This window comes from Salmo salar, chromosome 22, assembly GCF_965601325.2.
Source record: "Salmo salar chromosome 22, fSalSal1, whole genome shotgun sequence".
In the NCBI taxonomy this organism is placed as follows: Eukaryota; Metazoa; Chordata; class Actinopteri; order Salmoniformes; family Salmonidae; genus Salmo; species Salmo salar.
The window spans coordinates 60,798,955-60,819,083 of NC_138312.1; the positions used below are offsets into that span (position 1 = coordinate 60,798,955).

General features: G+C 44.4%; 1 protein-coding gene across 8 annotated transcripts in view; it reads right to left on the reverse strand.

Annotated features, from left to right (window-relative positions):
• atp2b2 (ATPase plasma membrane Ca2+ transporting 2) overlaps positions 1 to 20,129 on the reverse strand; it is a 193,599-nt gene that overhangs the window by 25,980 nt on the left and 147,490 nt on the right. For all 8 annotated transcript variants that reach the window (XM_082967729.1, XM_045705371.2, XM_045705369.2 and 5 more), the window contains 4 exons: positions 14,231 to 14,365; positions 13,967 to 14,073; positions 13,358 to 13,592; positions 417 to 596 (listed from right to left, as the gene is read on the reverse strand). In XM_082967729.1, the coding sequence (XP_082823855.1) occupies positions 417 to 596; positions 13,358 to 13,592; positions 13,967 to 14,073; positions 14,231 to 14,365 (657 nt within the window). The remainder of the gene's footprint in view (positions 1 to 416; positions 597 to 13,357; positions 13,593 to 13,966; positions 14,074 to 14,230; positions 14,366 to 20,129) is intronic.

Consider the following 20,129-nt stretch of genomic DNA (forward strand, 5'->3'; position numbering starts at 1 on the left):
CCCCCCCCCCCCCCCCCCCCAAACGTTGTAACCTTGATGATTCATTTCCACGTTAAATCAGGGGTGCTAGTTGTGGAACATATGAAATACATGGAACGGCTAGGGGGGGGGGGGGGGGGGTCCCTGAGAAGAGGCTGGAAAACTCCCTGTACTAGTCTACTGTCTACCCTGAACTACCATTACCACTGGCCAACCCAACCCTCTTCCTCTTCCTCCTGGATATCTGTCTGGGAGTGAACTCCCTGTACTAGTCTACTGTCTACCATTACCACTGGCCAACCCAACCCTCTTCCTCCTGGATATCTGTCTGGGAGTGAACTCCCTGTACTAGTCTACTGTCTACCATTACCACTGGCCAACCCATCCCTCTTCCTCCTGGATATCTGTCTGGGAGTGAACTCCCTGTCGTAGCTTACCTCTCCCTTCTCGTTGCGGATCCTCCTGTTGAACTCCTTGCCGTCGATACACAGGAAGTCTTCTCCAGGGTGGATGATGCCACACTTGATGGCGATGGCCCTGGCAGTGTTGATGTTATCACCTGTTACCATGCGCACTGTGATGCCCGCACGCTGGCACCGCACAATAGCAGAAGGCACCTGCAGGGCACACACACACACAATGGTAAGCACAAACACACACACACACAGTCAGAATAGCAACACAGAGTTGGATGTGAACTAAGACACCTGCAGGAAGAGTCCCTATATCCATTATCACAGACAATATCCTTCATACTGTAGAACATTGAGTCCCTAAATGCACTACATTATCAGAAGTATGTGGACACCTGCTCGTCAAACATCTCATTCCAAAATCATGGGCATTAATATGGAGTTGGTCCCACCTTTGCTGCTATAACAGCATCCACTCTTCTGGGAAGGCTTTCCACAAGATGTTGGAACATTGCTGCGGGGACTTGCTTCCATTCAGCCACAAGAGCATTTGTTTGGTTGGGCACGGATGTTGAGCGATTAGGCCTGGCTCGCAGTAGGCGATCCAATTCATCCCATAGGTGTTCGATGGAGTTGAGGTCAGGGCTCTGTGCAGGCGCCAGTCAAGTTCTTCCACACCGATCTCAACAAACTATTTCTGTATGGGCTTTGCTTTATGCACGGGAGCATTGTCATGTTGAAACAGGAAAAGGCCTTTCCCAAACTGTTGCCATAAGTTGAAGGCAGGTCTAGAATGTCATTGTATGCTGTAGGGTTAAGATTTCCCTTCACTGGAACTAATGGGTCCTAACCCGAACCATGAAAAACAGCCTCAAACTATTATTCCTCCTCCACCAAACTTTACAGTTGGCACTATACATTGGGGCAGGTAGTGTTCTCCAGGCATCCACCAAACCCAGATGGTGAAGTGTGATTCATCACTCCAGAGAACGCGTTTCCACTGCTCCAGAGTCCAATGTCGGAGAGATTTACACCAGACCAGCCGGCGCTTGGCATTGCGGACGGTAATCTTAGGCTTGTGTGAGGCTGCTCGCCATGGAAACCCACTTCATTAATCTCCCGACGAATAGTTATTGTGCTGACGTTGCTTCCAGAGGCAGTTTGGAACTCAGTAGTGAGTGTTGCAACCGAGGACAGACAATTTTTACGCGCTACGCGCTTCAGCACTCGACGGTCCCATTCTGTGAGCGTGTGTGGCCTACCACTTCGCGGCTGAGCCGTTGTTGCTCCTGGACGTTTCCACTTCACAATAACAGCACTTACAGTTGACCGGGGCAGCTCTAGCAGGGCAGAAATTTGACGAACTGACTTGTTGAAAAGACGGCATCCTATGACGGTGCCACGTTGAAAGTCACTGAGCTCCTCAGTAAAGCCCATTCTACTGCCAATGTTTGTCTATGGAGATTGCATGGCTGTGTGCTCGATTTTATACACCTGTCAGCAACGAGTGTGGCTGAAATAGCCGAATACACTAATTCGAAGGGCTGTCCACATACTTTTGTATATATAGTTTATCACAGACAATATCCTTCGTACTGTAGAACAGTGAGTCCCTATATATTTCCCACACACACACACACACACACACACACACACACACACACACACACACACACACACACACACACACACACACACACACACACACACACACACACACACACACACACACACAGGAACTAATGGGGATCCTTAACAAATACAAATACACACACATAATCTGAGTCTGAGCGAGTCAGGTTTAGGTCAGTGTGGGCGAGCCTTGCTCTCTATACCCCCACACCCTGCCATGCTAGCACCATCACAGGACCACCACTGATACATAAGACAGCTCCAGTGCCACAGATCCACACACCGCTAGCCAACTAACACTGCAGCTATCGGTAATTTCTGCAGCATTGAAAGTCTCCAAGAACACAGTGGCCTCCATCATTCTTAAATGGAAAAGTTTGGGACCAAGAACCCAATGGCTACTCTGACAGAGCTCAAGAGTTCCTTTGTGGTGATCGGAGAACCTTCCAGATGGACAACCATCTCTGCAGCGCTCCACCAATCAGGCATTTATGCTAGAGTGGTCAGACGGAAGCCACTCCTCAGTAAAAGGCACATGACAACCCGCTTGGAGTTTGCCAAAAGGCACCTAAAGGACTCTCAGACCATGAGAAACAAGACTCTTTGGTCAGATGAAACCAAGATTGAACTCTTTGGCCTAAATGCCAAGCATCACATCTGGAGGAAACCTGGCACCATCCCTACGGTGAAGCATGGTGGTGGCAGCATCATGCTGTGGGGATGTTTTTCAGCAGCAGGGACTGGGAGACTAGTCAGGATCGAGGGAAAGATGAACGGAGCAAAATACAGAGAGATCCTTGATGAAAACCTCAGATTGGGGCGAAGGTTCACCTTCCAACAGGACAACAGGAGTGGCTTCGGGACAAGTCTCTGGATGTCCTTGAGTGACCCAGAAAAGAGCCCGGACTTGAACCCGATCGAACATCTCTGAAGAGACCTGAAAATAGCTGTGCAGTGACGCTCCCCATCCAACCTGACAGAGCTTGAGAGGATCTGCAGAGAAGAATGGGAGAAACTCCCCAAATACAGGTATGCCAAGCTTGTAGCATCATACCCAAGAAGACTCAATGCTGTAATCACTCTCAAAGGTGCTTCAACAAAGTACTGAGTAAAGGGTCTGAATACTTATGTAAATGTGATACTGTTTTTTCTTTTATACATTTGTAAAAATGTCTAAAAACCAGTTTTTTGCTTTGTCGTTATGGGGTACTGTGTGTAGATTGATATTTTAGAATAAGGCTGTAACGTAACAAAATGTGGAAGAAGTCCAGGGGTCTGAATACTTTCCGAGGGCATTGTATCTGAATGTTTTAATCACTTTGCTAACTCACCACACATCAAGAAAAAAACGAAACCTAGAACAGGCTGTGATGCTTTAGTTTATTACAGAGGCACTTTAATGTAGGGAATAGGGTGCCATTGGGGACACAGACTCTCTCTCATTTAGAGCATCGGAGGCAGCTAGTGTTGTGTGAGGAGGAGGAGGAGGAGGAAGAGGAGGAAGAGGAGGAGGAGGTAAATACACATTGTTTAGTAGAGCGATGTGTTGGCTTTGCCTGTACAACATTACTATTCCTCCTACAGTATCACCTCTCTTTCACACACTCACAAACACACACACACACACACACACACACACACACACACACACACACACACACACACACACACACACACACACACACACACACACACACACACACACACTCCGAACACCACTCAAAGGTAATCTCATTATTCAGTCTGATATACAGAGATGTGGCTGTGTCCCAAATGGCACCTTATTCCCCTTACGTAGTGCACTACTTTTGACCAGGGCCCATCGGGGTAGTGCACTATGTAGGGAATAGGGTGTTTTTATTTTGGGACGCAGACCATCTCTGACTGAATAATAATGAGATTAGCTTTGAGCGGTGTTATGAGTGTGTGTGTGTGTGTGTGTGTGTGTGTGTGTGGGGGGAGCTCTGAGAGGAGCCAGGTGGGGATGTGTTACACAGTACTGACAGCAACACCTCTGCTATAACATAACAGACAGTCGATCAACCGCGTAACTGTGTTTGACTTGTAATCAATGTCCAAAATAAATCCTATTCGCTGTGTTGTTTGTGTGTAGTAGTTGTCGGGTCTAACATCAGATCCTCTGTTTTGTCATGACGTGTCTCTCTGTTGGTATCACGTTTTTGTACGTTCGTTCTTCCTGCAACCTCTACTATAACGTAGTAACAAAACAACAAAAAAAATGTCAAAAACAGTTTATCAACATGGATGTATTTCAGCGGTATATTCCTGCTGTTTTGTTAGGCTGTTATTGTTCGTATGATCTTGTTGGATTGTCGATTCCCTTGATATTCACAGGTAAATAATGAATGTCAGATAAGTGCTTCCATGCCAGTCATCATGTACCCTGAACCCGAACACACAGAGCTGCGTTTATACTACAGAGTAGGTCACGTCCCTGTCCAGATAGAAATACCATTTCTAGAACATGAACCAAAATGTACAGAACTACTGTGTAAAAAAAAATAAAAAATAAAAAACCTGAGAATTATATATTAACACTTAATAGGATCTCTGTGTAAAAAAACATGAGAATTATATATTAACACTTAATAGGATCTCTGTGTAAAAAAACATAGAATTACATATTATAACCTAATAGAATATCTGTGTAAAAAACATGAGTGTCACATCCTGACCAGTATAAGGGTTATTTGTTATTGTAGTTTGGTCAGGACGTGGCAGAGGGTATTTGTTTTATGTGGTTCGGGGTGGTGGTTTATTTAGTAGGGCGTTTGATTTATTATTTCCGGGTTTTTGGGTAATGTTCTATGTTTGTATTTCTATGTGGTCTCTGGTCTTTTGTATTTCTATGTCTGGTTTATTGGGGTTGGACTCTCAATTGGAGGCTGGTGTTTTCTCGTTGCCTCTGATTGGGAGTCCTATATATGGGTATGTGTTTGGTTTAGTGTTTGTGGGAGATTGTTTCTTGTTTTGCCTGTGTGAGCATGACAAGACTGTTTTGTTGTTCGTGAGTTCTTCTTTTGTTATTTTGGTGTTTTCTTGGTTTAAAATAAATTACAAGATCAGCATCCACATTCCTGCTGCGTTTTGGTCCTCCATTCCAGACGACAACCGTTACAATGAGAATTACATATTATAACTTAATAGGATCTCTGTGTAAAAAACATAGAATTACATATTATAACTTAATAGGATCTCTGTGTAAAAAACATGAGAATTACATAGTATAACTTAATAGGATCTCTGTGTAAAAAAAACATTGAATTACATATTATAACTTAATAGGATCTCTGTGTAAAAAAACATTGAATTACATATTATAACTTAATAGGATCTCTGTGTAAAAAAACATTGAATTACATATTATAACTTAATAGGATCTCTGTGTAAAAAAACATTGAATTACATATTATAACTTAATAGGATCTCTGTGTAAAAAAACATTGAATTACATAGTATAACTTAATAGGATCTCTGTGTAAAAAACATTGAATTACATAGTATAACTTAATAGGATCTCTGTGTAAAAAACATAGAATTACATATTATAACTTAATAGGATCTCTGTGTAAAAAACATGAGAATTACATAGTATAACTTAATAGGATCTCTGTGTAAAAAACATTGAATTACATAGTATAACTTAATAGGATCTCTGTGTAAAAAACATTGAATTACATAGTATAACTTAATAGGATCTCTGTGTAAAAAACATGATCACAGATATAAGGGACATGTTTCACTAGTGTTTCCAGTTATGAACATGAACCCAAACATAGAGAGGTGTATAGTACCATGACCACAGGTGATATGAAGGGAAACCTACAGTATGTTGTAAAGCTATTAACCAAGACACAATGCAAAAAAACCCTGATGAAGGCGAATCCCGAAATGTAATTTATCAGCTTTATGCTGTTGAAATAAATCAAGTCATCATTTACCTGAACCAGTGGAGGCTCCTCAGAGGAGGAAGGGGAGGAACATCCTCCTCAGGGAATTTCATAACATTTTTAATTGTAAAACAATAAAAAAAGTTATCCTTAGACAAAACTATACTAAATATAAATCACGTGTCACCAAATAACTGATTAAAACACACTATTTTGCAAAGGTCTACAGTAGCCTCAACAGCACTGTGTAGGGTAGAACCATGGTTTAGCCGGAGGACAGCTAGCTTCCATCCTCCTCTGGGTACATTGACTACAATACAAAACCTAGGAGGCTCATGGTTCTCATCCCCTTCCATAGACTTACACAGTAATTATGACAACTTCCAGAGGACGTCCTCCAACCACGTCCTCCAACCTATCAGAGCTCTTGCTGCATGAACTGACATGTTGTCCACCCAATCAAAGGATCAGAGAATGAATCTAGTACTGAAGGCATAAGCTACAGCTAGCTAGCACTGCAGTGTATAACATGTGGTGAGTAGTTGACTCAAAGAGAGAGAAAGACAAATAGTTGAATAGTTTTTAACAAATTAATTTCTTCCAAAATGAAGGAGAAGCAAGAGAGAAATAGAGAGAGAGAGATTTCATCATTAATTTTTCACTTACTTAGCTAGCAAATGCAGCTAGCGAGTTTATCCTACTCAAACACCCTGCTCAAACAGAGGGGTGCCATGTTAGCTAGCTGGCTATGACTATCCAACACAACACTGGAACTCTTCCAAGTCAAGGTAAGCTTTTGGTTTTACTAATTTATTGCCACTGGGGCCCGCCGGTGTAGCTGCTTACTGATTGTACACTAACGTTACTGCATGATTGTAGCGGGTTTACTAACGCGTTAACGTTAGTTATATTAGCTACAGTTGACTATGACGTTACCTTAGCTAATATGGGGTCAACGATGTAGGCTTATGTGGAAAGGTTTTTTCGCCTGGTTACATAGAGCTGATTTGGTGTGCATTGACGTCCACAAGGGAAGAGAAGGAATACAACGTGGCTGTTATGAGAGTGAACTGTGTTTACGTGTTTATCAGGGGTGTATTCATTCCGCCGATTCTGTTGAAAAACGTCTCTTAAACGGAAACAAACGGAACAAAACCGGGCATAAACATACCTGAATTTGTCCAATAGAAACTCTTGTTTGCAACTGTTGGACTAATGATTACTCCCTAGATCAGCTAGATGCAGGCAAGAGTGTGTTGTAAATAAGAATTTGTTCTTAACTGACTTGCCTGGTTAAATAAAAGTTAAATAAAAATAAATAAAATATTGAATGTCATTGTCTGTCACCTCAAGTTTGTCTCTCGACCTGTGTGCACCTACATTGTAAACTGTAATTCATAGGTTAGGTTGTAGCAACCTCATGATGGGTAAAGGAAAAATTAGAATATCACGTAGTAGCCTAAACCTATCAATGTTACATTGAACTTGGTGAATAGAATATGAATGACAGTCATCCAATATGCTGTAATAGAAATAAGGCCACGGTCATGAAAAAAAAAATCGTCCTCCCTCAAATTTTAAAAGGCACTGATGGTGAGTGAAGTGAAGTACGAGGCACATCGTCAGGGCAGACGGGGTTAAAACAGACAACTCCAAGGTGACAGCAATCACACAGGTGCCTCCACCAGAAGCTCAAAAGGGTCTACAGAAGTTACTGGGTATGACACATGTTTCCTAACCCAGTATATCCAAGATGAAGCCAAGCCCACTGCACTAATCAGAGTGCTCCTCAGGAAGGACATGGCAGTGGCACCCAGCACAACAAGCAGCACTGGAGAGACTTGGAAAAAAAAAGCTACCTACACTACGCCATTGCTGAAATTCTTTTAATCCACAGGAAGAGATTGAAATACAAGCTGATGCATCCAAAGATGGACCCGGAGCTGTTCTGATGTCATTATGGGGTATTGTGATGTCATTATGGAGTATTGTGATGTCATTATGGGGTATTGTGATGTCATTATGGGGTATTGTGATGTCATTATGGGGTAAACAGCCTAAAGCCTTTGCATTCAGAGCTCTGTCTGTGGCAGAACAAAATTATGCCCAGATAGAAACAGAACTCCTGGCAATCGTGTTCATACCGGTTTCACCAGTATGTCTATGGTGTCCAGGTCAGAGTTCAATCTGACCACAAACCACTTGAGGCTATAATCACCAAGCCTATTGGAAAGTCGCCTGTCATCCGTCTTCAAAGGATGCTGCTTCAAATACAGAAATATGACAGTCACATCGTCTACAACCCCAGGTAAAGACATGTTAATAGCAGACACGCTACCCAGGGCTGTACCCCAGACTGCCACACATAAATAGCGTGACCTGTGACAACAACAACAAAAAGTAATTTATGCAGTGTCCACACATCATCCACTGGAGGGCGCTGTTATGCAACAGCTGAGCGCAGTCACAAATGCAGACAGTGAGATGCGGCTGCTGAGGAACCTGACCAGAGACGGATGGCCAGACAAGAAGAAAAATGCACCACTAAAAAAACACAACCCTACTGGCACATCAGAGATTCTCTTTACATCGAAGATGATCTACTCGCGGTAAACAAACGTATTATCATTCCCAAAGACTTTTAGAGCTGAGGTACATATAAGAGGCTCCACATTACACATCGGGGCATTCAACGCTCCTTAAGCGCATGCCAGAGCTCTCATGTAATGACCAGGCCTCACTGATGATGTCCGAATGACGGTCGAATCGACCACTTCCTGTCAAGACAAACTGCCCAGCAACCAAAAGGAACCACTCCTACCACACACAATGCCTGACACTCCGTGGCAAGAAATCGCCGTTGATATCTTTGACTTCCAAGGACGCTCAATCCTTCTGATAGTGGACTAATACTCCAAATATCCAGAGGTGCTGAGGCCATCGGACAAGACATCAGGTACAGTCGTAGCAAAGTTTATAAGGAGATGTTTATCTTTCAAAGGGTGTAAGATAGTTGTATGTTTGAAAAATTTGAATTTTGACATTTATTTGGTTTCAAATTTGCCGCTCTTGAAATGCACCTGCTGTTGATAGGGTGCACCACGGGTGGCACGCTAGCGTCCCACATAGCCCCAAGAAGTTAAAGCTGCGTGTGTACCCTTTTCAAGTACTGAGATGGCTCAGTTTGCAAAAGAGATGCCGTTTCAAAATGATTCATTCTAGTCCGGGGGGGGGGGGGATCCAGCATCAGTGGTGAGAATCAGAGATTGACCCGGGATGGTACGATATCATCACACCCGCGGGAGCTCGCTACCGCATAAACAGAAAACATCTCAGACCTGAAAGAACAGCCAGGTACAGGGACAATGAAGAAAAAGTCACAATCACTCACTCTGATTCAGACCAGGAGGTCGAAGAGGCGACACAAAAAGTCACAAATTAACACAGACAGAACATGACAAATTACAGAGCAGTCAGAACCCTCTGTCCCAGTCAGAACCCCTCTGTCCCAGTCAGAGAACCAGAACCCCTCTGTCCCAGTCAGAACCCCTCTGTCCCAGTCAGAACCCCTCTGTCCCAGTCAGAGCAGCCAGAACCCCTCTGTCCCAGTCAGAACCCCTCTGTCCCAGTCAGAGCACCAGAACCCCTCGGTCCCAGTCAGAGCACCAGAGCCCCTCTGTCCCAGTCAGAACCCCTCTGTCCCAGCCAGAACCCCTCTGTCCCAGTCAGAACCCCTCGGTCCCAGTCAGAGCACCAGAACCCCTCGGTCCTAGAGACCCGGTCTTAGGTCAGTTAGAATCACCACTTTATTTTAAGAATGTGAAATGTCAGAATAATAGTAGAGAGAATGATTTATTTCAGGTTTTATTTCTTTCATCACATTCCCAGTGGGTCAGAAGTTTACATACACTCATTTAGTATTTGGTAGCATTTCCTTTAAATTGTTTGACTTGGATCAAACCTTTCGGGTAGCCTTCTACAAGCTTCCCACAATAAGTTGGGTGAATTTTGACCCATTCCTCCTGACAGAGCTGGTGTAACTGAGTCAGGTTTGTAAGCCCCCTCACACGCTTTTTCAGTTCTGCCCACAAATTGTCTATAGGATTGAGGTCAGGGCTTTGTGATAGCCACTCCAATACCTTGACTTTGTTGCCCTTAAGCCATTTTGTCACAACTTTGGAAGTATGCTTGGGGTCATTGTCCATTTGGAAGACCCATTTGCGACCAAGCTTTAACTTCCTGACTGATGTCTTGAGATGTTGCTTCAATATATCCACATAATTTTCCAACCTCATGATGCCATCTATTTTGTGAAGTGCACCAGTCCCTCCTGCAGCAAAGCACCCCCACAACATGATGCTGCCACCCCCGTGCTTCACGGTTGGGATGGTGTTCTTCGGCTTGCAAGCCTCCCTCTTTTTCCTCCAAACATAACGATGGTCATTATGGCCAAACAGTTCTATTTTTTTTCATCAGACCAGAGGACATTTCTCCAAAAAGTACCATCTTTGTCCCCATGTGCAGTTGCAAAGCGTAGTCTATTTTTTTTTTATGCCGGTTTTGGAGCAGTGGCTTCTTCCTTGCTGAGCGACCTTTCAGGTTATGTCGATATAGGACTCGTTTTACTGCGGATAAAGATACTTTTGTACCTGTTTCCTCCAGCATCTTCACAAGGTTGATTTGCACTTTTCGCACCAAAGTACATTTTTAAGTAGAAATAACAAACTTTTACAAGCCCTTTTTAAACCTCGATATTCACTACAAGTTTGCATTTTCTGCTGTGCAACAACAGGATGATCAAATAAGATAGAGCATCTGTACCTATTCAAATCCCCTCCTCCCCCCCCTTCCATTCAGCACAATTATCCTCGACAAATATAGACTTTCAGTGCAGATGTTGAATGTATCCTAATTTGCTTTGAGGGTAATTTAGGTACGCATAATGAAATGGAGCATAAAGGACAATTAGAGGAGAGGAGAGGAGAGATCAACCCCCGCCCATATCTCTACTCTGAAGTACTGACACTGTAAAATATAAAGAGAATCCACCTGTCACTCATTCACCTGGAGCATGATTCTAGATAGATAGATATAGGATCTATGAAATACCTTCTGTAACATTCATTCTTGTTCCATGTTCTATGATCAATAATGGGATATGCATTAGTAAACAATGTGTCTGAACACAATATTGTATTTGAGTTACATTCCCAAAGCTAGTTAATTCACCCATCTAATATTAGTGGTAAATATTGAAAATGAAATGAAGCTGATTTCCTATTTATCCTCGTTGTTGCTTGGTTCTTTATTTGACAGTTTGTTATTCTGATATTTTATTCTCAGGAAGATGTAGCTCTCCTGGAGTAGCCTACAACAATCTGACAATTGCACCTCAGAGAGAGAGAGAGAGAGAGAGAGAGAGAGAGAGAGAGAGAGAGAGAGAGAGAGAGAGAGAGAGCGAGAGCGAGAGAGAGAGGAGAAAGAGAGAGAGAGAGAATGAGAGAGGGAGAGAACGAGAGAGAGAGAGAGAGAGAGAGAGAGACAGAGAGAGAGAGAGAACGAGAAAGAGAGACAGAGAGAGAGAGAGAATAGAGAGAACTCTCTCTACTAGCAGCAGTGAATCTCTTCTTATTCTCATGTTGTTTTGAATCATTCAGCTACTTTACATCAGTTACCTACCTACCATTCAGTTACCTACCTACCATTCTTCCTACCATTCAGTTACCTACCTACCATTCTTCCTACCATTCAGTTACCTACCTACCATTCTTCCTACCATTCAGTTACCTACCTACCATTCTTCCTACCATTCAGTTCCCTACCTACCATTCTTCCTATCATTCAGTTACCTACCTACCATTCAGTTACCTACCTACCATTCAGTTACCTATCTATCATTCAGTTACCTACCTACCATTCTTCCTATCATTCAGTTACCTACCTACCATTCAGTTACCTACCTACCATTCAGTTACCTACCTATCATTCAGTTACCTATCTATCATTCAGTTACCTACCTACCATTCAGTTACCTATCTATCATTCAGTTACCTACCTACCATTCAGTTACCTACCTACCATTCAGTTACCTACCTATCATTCAGTTACCTACCTATCATTCAGTTACCTACCTACCATTCAGTTACCTATCTATCATTCAGTTACCTACCTATCATTCAGTTGCCTACCTATCATTCAGTTACCTACCTACCATTCAGTTACCTATCTATCATTCAGTTACCTACCTACCATTCTTCCTACCATTCAGTTACCTACCTACCATTCTTCCTACCATTCAGTTCCCTACCTACCATTCTTCCTACCATTCAGTTACCTACCTACCATTCTTCCTATCATTCAGTTACCTACCTACCATTCAGTTACCTACCTACCATTCAGTTACCTATCTATCATTCAGTTACCTACCTACCATTCTTCCTATCATTCAGTTACCTACCTACCATTCAGTTACCTACCTACCATTCAGTTACCTACCTATCATTCAGTTACCTATCTATCATTCAGTTACCTACCTACCATTCAGTTACCTACCTATCATTCAGTTACCTACCTACCATTCAGTTACCTACCTACCATTCAGTTACCTACCTACCATTCAGTTACCTACCTACCATTCAGTTACCTACCTATCATTCAGTTACCTACCTACCATTCAGTTACCTACCTACCATTCAGTTACCTACCTACCATTCAGTTACCTACCTACCATTCAGTTACCTATCTATCATTCAGTTACCTAACCACCATTCAGTTACCTATCTATCATTCAGTTACCTACCTATCATTCAGTTACCTACCTACCATTCAGTTACCTACCTACCCATCCTTTTATTTGTACCGATCATATTGTAGTCTATATATAAGTAAATCGTATATTTTTGTTCAGTACTGTTACATTTTTTGATTTGTATATATTGTGGATTAGTATTGTATAATGGAGGAATTTCTTACTAAGAAAACCGGTTACAAATAGGACATACTTATCCTATCCCATACCTGTCAATCATCCTTATCAATAGCCTAACAAATACTTATCCTATCCCATACCTGTCAATAATCCTTATCAATAGCCTAACAAATACTTATACTATCCCAGACCTGTCAATAATCCTTATCAATAGCCTAACAAATAGGACCATTCCCTACACATGTGAGGATGAGTCCCTACATATGAGAAGCCTTCACATCTGGTCTGACGGGGTCCTCTATGTTGACTATGCAGACAGAAGTCAGTTCACTGCACACACACACACACACACACACACACACACACACACACACACACACACACACACACACACACACACACACACACACACACACACACACACACACACACACACACACACACACACACACACACACACACACACACACTCTCTCTCTCTCCACCCTACCTACCTCTGGCCTGACGGGGTCCTCTATGCCGACCACGCAGACGGCCGTCAGCTCATTGAGGATGTCGTTCTCGTTGTCCCAGAGCGGTTCTGGGTCGCCAGGGAAGTCACGGAACGCCACGCAGATGGTCCGCAGCCCGTCACACGCCATCGGCTCGATCACCTTCTTCACCATCTCGTCCTTATCCCTGGGACGAAACACCCGCGGCTCACCTTCCTGGTTCAGGATCTTAGTGCACCTGGGACGGGACAGAGGGGCAAAGGATAGAGGTCAGAGGTTAAGAGGTTAAGAGGTAAAAGCCTTGGTAGTCTCATTCTGAGTTGTAGTACCACTATACCAAAGCCTGGCGAGCAGGGCTAAAGCCTTGAGGAGATCAGAGATGAACATCATAAATCACCAATCAATCAATCAATCAATCTCCCAAAATCAAGGTGTAGTTCCTTAGGCCCTCTGAGAAAGATCCGAGAGAATCTTATCTAAGATCTCTACAAGTGACTAGGAGGTAGAAGCTAGGGGTTTTCTTTCCTTTCTGGATTGGGTGCTGGAAACTGAAGTTGTAACCAAGATCCATCATGGACTCTATGGTATCAGACCTAGCTGTAAACCACTCACTTCTTGAGGACGATCTCGGAGGCTCCCTTGCTGTACATCCTGAAGGAGCCGTCTGGTAGTTTGATGACCGTGGACATGGACTTCCTGACCGAGTTGAAGGTGTACACCTGGTAGAATTAGAATTCAGAATTCTTAATTAGAATTCAGAATTCTTAATTAGAATTCAGAATTAGAATAACCAGAATTCAAAATATAACAACTTTATCGTCCATACAATGGGGAAATGTGTCTATGGCTTCGTTACACAATGATAAAGGTGTAGACCTTGTAGAGTTTCTCCTCTGGGATCTGGTTGCGGACGGGCTGGTAGTCTCTCTTCAGGTCCAGCACCAGGCCCAGCAGGCCACACTCTGTCTTGTTGCCCACCTGTATGGGCAGACCACCCTCCTTGGTGGCAGGCTGGGGAGATGGAGAGACAGTCATAGGTTAGATTAGAGCTTTGAGTTCTGCCTTTTCCAACAGCTCCAGATACACAGCACACATTGAGAGGCACAGGGTAGGCAGCAGTGTCCCTCAATGGAGAGACCTTGCTCAAGGGACGGTACCTGGCATCAGAGACCAGCAGCGTTCCAGCTGCCAGTTCAGTTTCATTCCCATTTTTTGCGTTGCCATTGCCTGGGTCTTGAACCAGCAACGTTCCCGGCTGCTGGTCCGCCGCTCTACACTTCAAGCTACTGAGAAGTCAAACGTTTCGTTTTTGTTGCTATCAGAACGTTTTGTTTTTGTTGCTATCAGTGAAATCAATGCTATTATAAGAAAGGCAAGAGCCGGAAGGACAGGTACACATGAAGGTGTTAAGAAAGGAAAGGAAGGACAGGTACACATGAAGGTGTTAGGAAAGGAAAGGAAGGACAGGTACACATGAAGGTGTTAAGAAAGGAAAGGAAGGACAGGTACACATGAAGGTGTTAAGAAAGGAAAGGAAGGACAGGTACACATGAAGGTGTTAAGAAAGGAAAAGAAGGACAGGTACACATGAAGGTGTTAGGAAAGGAAAGGAAGGACAGGTACACATGAAGGTGTTAAGAAAGGAAAGGAAGGACAGGTACACATGAAGGTGTTAAGAAAGGAAAGGAAGGACAGGTACACATGAAGGTGTTAGGAAAGGAAAGGAAGGACAGGTACACATTAAGGTGTTAGGAAAGGAAGGACAGGTACACATTAAGGTGTTAGGAAAGGAAGGAAGGACAGGTACACATTAAGGTGTTAGGAAAGGAAGGACAGGTACACATGAAGGTGTTAGGAAAGGAAAGGACAGGTACACATTAAGGTGTTAGGAAAGGAAGGACAGGTACACATTAAGGTGTTAGGAAAGGAAGGACAGGTACACATTAAGGTGCAGTGTATAAAGTCAGAACATCTGCTGTCTCAGCCACTGCCTGTCACCAAGGGAGTACCCCAAGGTTCAATCCTAGGCCCCCCGCTCTTCTCAATTTACATCATCAACATAGCTCAGGCAGTAGGAAGCTCTCTCATCAATTTATATGCAGATGATACAGTCTTATACTCAGCTGGCCCCTCCCCGGATTTTGTGTTAAATGCTCTACAACAAAGCTTTCTTAGTGTTCAACAAGCTTTCTCTGCCGTTAACCTTGTTCTGAACAGCTCCAAAACAAAGGTCATGTGGTTTGGTAAGAAGAATGCCCCTCTCCCCACAGGTGTGATTACTACCTCTGAGGGTTTAGAGCTTGAGGTGGTCACCTCATACAAGTACTTGGGAGTACGGCTAGACGGTACACTGTCCTTCTCTCAGCACATATCAAAGCTGCAGGCTGAAGTTAAATTTAGACTTAGTTTCCTCTATTGTAATCGCTCCTCTTTCACCCCAGCTGCCAAACTAACCCTGATTCAGATGACCATCCTACCCATGCTAGATTACAGAGACATAATTTATAGATCGGCAGGTAAGGGTGCTCTCGAGCAGCTAGATGTTCTTTACCATTCGGCCATCAGATTTTCCACCAATGCTCCTTATAGGACACATCACTGAACTCTATACTCTTCTGTAAACTGGTCATCTCTGTATACCCATCGCAAGACCTACTGTTTGATGCTTATTTATAAAACCCTCTTAGGGCTCACTCCCTCCTGTCTGAGATATCTACTGCAGCCCTCATCCTCCACATTCAACACCCGGTCTGCCAGTCACATTCTGTTAGAGGTCCCGAAAGCACACACATCAATGGCTCGCTCGTCTTTTCAGTTCGCTGCAGCTAGCGACTGGAACGGGCTGCAACAAACACTCAAACTGGACAGTTTTATCTCAATCTCTACATTCAAAGACTCAATCATGGACACTCTTACTGACAGTTGTGGCTGCTTTGCGTGATGTATTGTTGTCTCTACCTTCTTGCCCTTTGTGCTGTTGTCTGTGCTCAATAATGTTTGTACCATGTTTTGTGCTGCTGCCATGTTGTGTTTCTACCATGTTGTTGTCATGTTGTGTTGCTACCACGCTGTGTTGTCATGTGTTGCTGCCTTGCTATGTTGTTGTCTTTAGGTCTCTCTTTATGTAGTGTTGTGTTGTCTCTCATGTTGTGATTTGTGTTTTGTCCTATATTTATATTTTCTTTATTTTATATGTTTTAATCCCAAGCCCCCGTCCCCACAGGAGGACTTTTGTCTTTTGGTAGGACGTCACTGTAAATAAGAATTTGTTCTTAACTGACTTTCTTAGTTAAATAAAGGTTACATTTAAAAAAATAAATAATAATAATTAAAAAGGTGTTAGGAAAGGAAGGACTGTGTCACCTGATCTGCAATGTTTTGCTTGTTGTTACCACATCCAGTACAACACATCACTAGTACGTATACTGTGGGTATACGGTTGATATCCAGTGGGTATACGGTTGATATCCAGTGGGTATACGGTTGATATCCAGTGGGTATACGGTTGATATCCAGTGGGTATACGGTTGATATGCAGCGGGTATACGGTTGATATCCAGTGGGTATACGGTTGATATCCAGCGAGTATACGGTTGATATGCAGCGGGTATACGGTTGATATCCAGCGGGTATACGGTTCATATCCAGCGGGTATACGGTTGATATCCAGTGGGTATACGGTTGATATACTGTGGGTATACGGTTGATATCCAGTGGGTATACGGTTGATATACTGTGGGTATACGGTTGATATCCAGTGGGTATACGGTTGATATACTGTGGGTATACAGTTGATATCCAGTGGGTATACGGTTGATATCCAGTGGGTATACAGTTGATATCCAGCGGGTATACGGTTGATATCCAGTGGGTATACGGTTGATATCCAGTGGGTATACGGTTGATATGCAGTGGGTATACGGTTGATATCCAGTGGGTATACGGTTGATATCCAGTGGGTATACGGTTGATATGCAGTGGGTATACGGTTGATATCCAGTGGGTATACGGTTGATATCCAGTGGGTATACGGTTGATATCCAGTGGGTATACGGTTGATATCCAGTGGGTATACGGTTGATATCCAGTGGGTATACGGTTGATATCCAGTGGGTATACGGTTGATATCCAGCGGGTATACGGTTGATATCCAGCGGGTATACGGTTGATATCCAGCGGGTATACGGTTGATATCCAGCGGGTACACGGTTGATATCCAGTGGGTATACGGTTGATATGCAGTGGGTATACGGTTGATATACTGTGGGTATACGGTTGATATCCAGTGGGTATACGGTTGATATCCAGTGGGTATACGGTTGATATCCAGTGGGTATACGGTTGATATCCAGTGGGTATACGGTTGATATCCAGTGGGTAAACGGTTGATATCCAGCGGGTATACGGTTGATATCCAGCGGGTATACGGTTGATATCCAGCGGGTATACGGTTGATATCCAGCGGGTATACGGTTGATATCCAGCGGGTATACGGTTGATATCCAGTGGGTATACGGTTGATATCCAGTGGGTATACGGTTGATATCCAGTGGGTATACGGTTGATATCCAGTGAATGAACACTTACAGTATCAGTATGAATATATCTACATGCAGAGACATGGACAGAGTGGAATGCTGTATAGTTCAGTGATTTAGTGTACAGAGAGTCAGAGATGGTTTGATGCTGTATAGTTCAGTGATTTAGTGTACAGAGAGTCAGAGATGGCTTGATGCTGTATAGTTCAGTGATTTAGTGTACAGAGTCAGAGATGGCTTGATGCTGTATAGTTCAGTGATTTAGAGTACAGAGAGTCAGAGATGGTTTGATGCTGTATAGTTCAGTGATTTAGTGTACAGAGAGTCAGAGATGGTTTTGATGCTGTATAGCTCAGTGATTTAGTGTACAGAGAGTCAGAGATGGTTTGATGCTGTATAGTTCAGTGATTTAGTGTACAGAGAGTCAGAGATGGTTTGATGCTGTATAGTTCAGTGATTTAGTGTACAGAGAGTCAGAGTGGAATGCTGTATAGTTCAGTGATTTAGAGTACAGAGAGTCAGAGATGGTTTGATGCTGTCTGCAGCATAGAGTGTATAGTATTTTAGTCTCTATGAGCCAGATGGCCGGTTTGTGCGGGCCCACAGACCTTTTCAGGTGGTGTGAGTGTTTGATCATTATTGACCTGAACCAGAAGGAGGAGGAGGGTGACCAGGGTGGGAGGGATCGGCGATAGTCTTTCCTGCTTCCTTGCCCCTGGAGTCGTGTAAGGACCACGGTGGAGGGCAGGCAGGTGGCAGCCGATGAACCTCTCCGCAGACCGGAGACAATGTGTTGCAGTTTGCCCTCGCAGACCCAAACCAGACGGTAATGGAGGAAGTGAGAATGGACTCAAACGATCAGGATTGACTGGGAGATGTAGTTTTTTTCAGCTGCCTCACGTAGTACGTCGTCTGGTGAGCCTTCTGCGTGACCGCTGGGATGTAGTCCTCCCGCTAGAGGCTGGGATGTAGTCCTCCCTCTAGAGGCTGGGATGTTGTCCTCCCACTAGAGGCTGGGATGTTGTCCTCCCGCTAGAGGCTGGGATGTTGTCCTCCCTCTAGAGGCTGGGATGTAGTCCTCCCTCTAGAGGCTGGGATGTTGTCCTCCCGCTAGAGGCTGGGATGTAGTCCTCCCACTAGAGGCTGGGATGTTGTCCTCCCTCTAGAGGCTGGGATGTAGTCTTCCCACTAGAGGCTGGGATGTTGTCCTCCCGCTAGAGGCTGGGATGTTGTCCTCCCTCTAGAGGCTGGGATGTTGTCCTCCCTCTAGAGGCTGGGATGTTGTCCTCCCGCTAGAGGCTGGGATGTTGTCCTCCCGCTAGAGGCTGGGATGTTGTCTTCCCGCTAGAGGCTGGGATGTTGTCCTCCCTCTAGAGGCTGGGATGTTGTCCTCCCACTAGAGGCTGGGATGTTGTCCTCCCACTAGAGGCTGGGATGTTGTCCTCCCACTAGAGGATGGGATGTTGTCCTCCCTCTAGAGGCTGGGATGTTGTCCTCCCACTAGAGGCTGGGATGTTGTCCTCCCTCTAGAGGCTGGGATGTTGTCCTCCCACTAGAGGCTAGGATGTTGTCCTCCCTCTAGAGGCTAGGATGTTGTCCTCCCTCTAGAGGCTGGGATGTAGTCCTCCCACTAGAGGCTGGGATGTTGTCCTCCCACTAGAGGCTGGGATGTTGTCCTCCCTCTAGAGGCTGGGATGTTGTCCTCCCACTAGAGGCTGGGATGTTGTCCTCCGACTAGAGGCTGGGATGTTGTCCTCCCACTAGAGGATGGGATGTTGTCTTCCCACTAGAGGATGGGATGTTGGTTTCCCACTAGAGGCTGGGATGTTGTACTCCCACTAGAGGCTGGGATGTTGTCCTCCCTCTAGAGGCTGGGATGTTGTCCTCCCACTAGAAGATGGGATGTTGTCTTCCCACTAGAGGCTGGGATGTTGTCTTCCCACTAGAGGCTGGGATGTTGTCCTCCCTCTAGAGGCTGGGATGTTGTCCTCCCACTAGAGGATGGGATGTTGTCTTCCCACTAGAGGCTGGGATGTTGTCTTCCCACTAGAGGATGGGATGTTGTCCTCCCACTAGAGGCTGGGATGTTGTCTTCCCGCTAGAGGCTGGGATGTTGTCTTCCCACTAGAGGCTGGGATGTTGTCCTCCCACTAGAGGCTGGGATGTAGTCCTCCCACTAGAGGCTGGGATGTTGTCCTCCCACTAGAGGCTGGGATGTTGTCCTCCCTCTAGAGGAT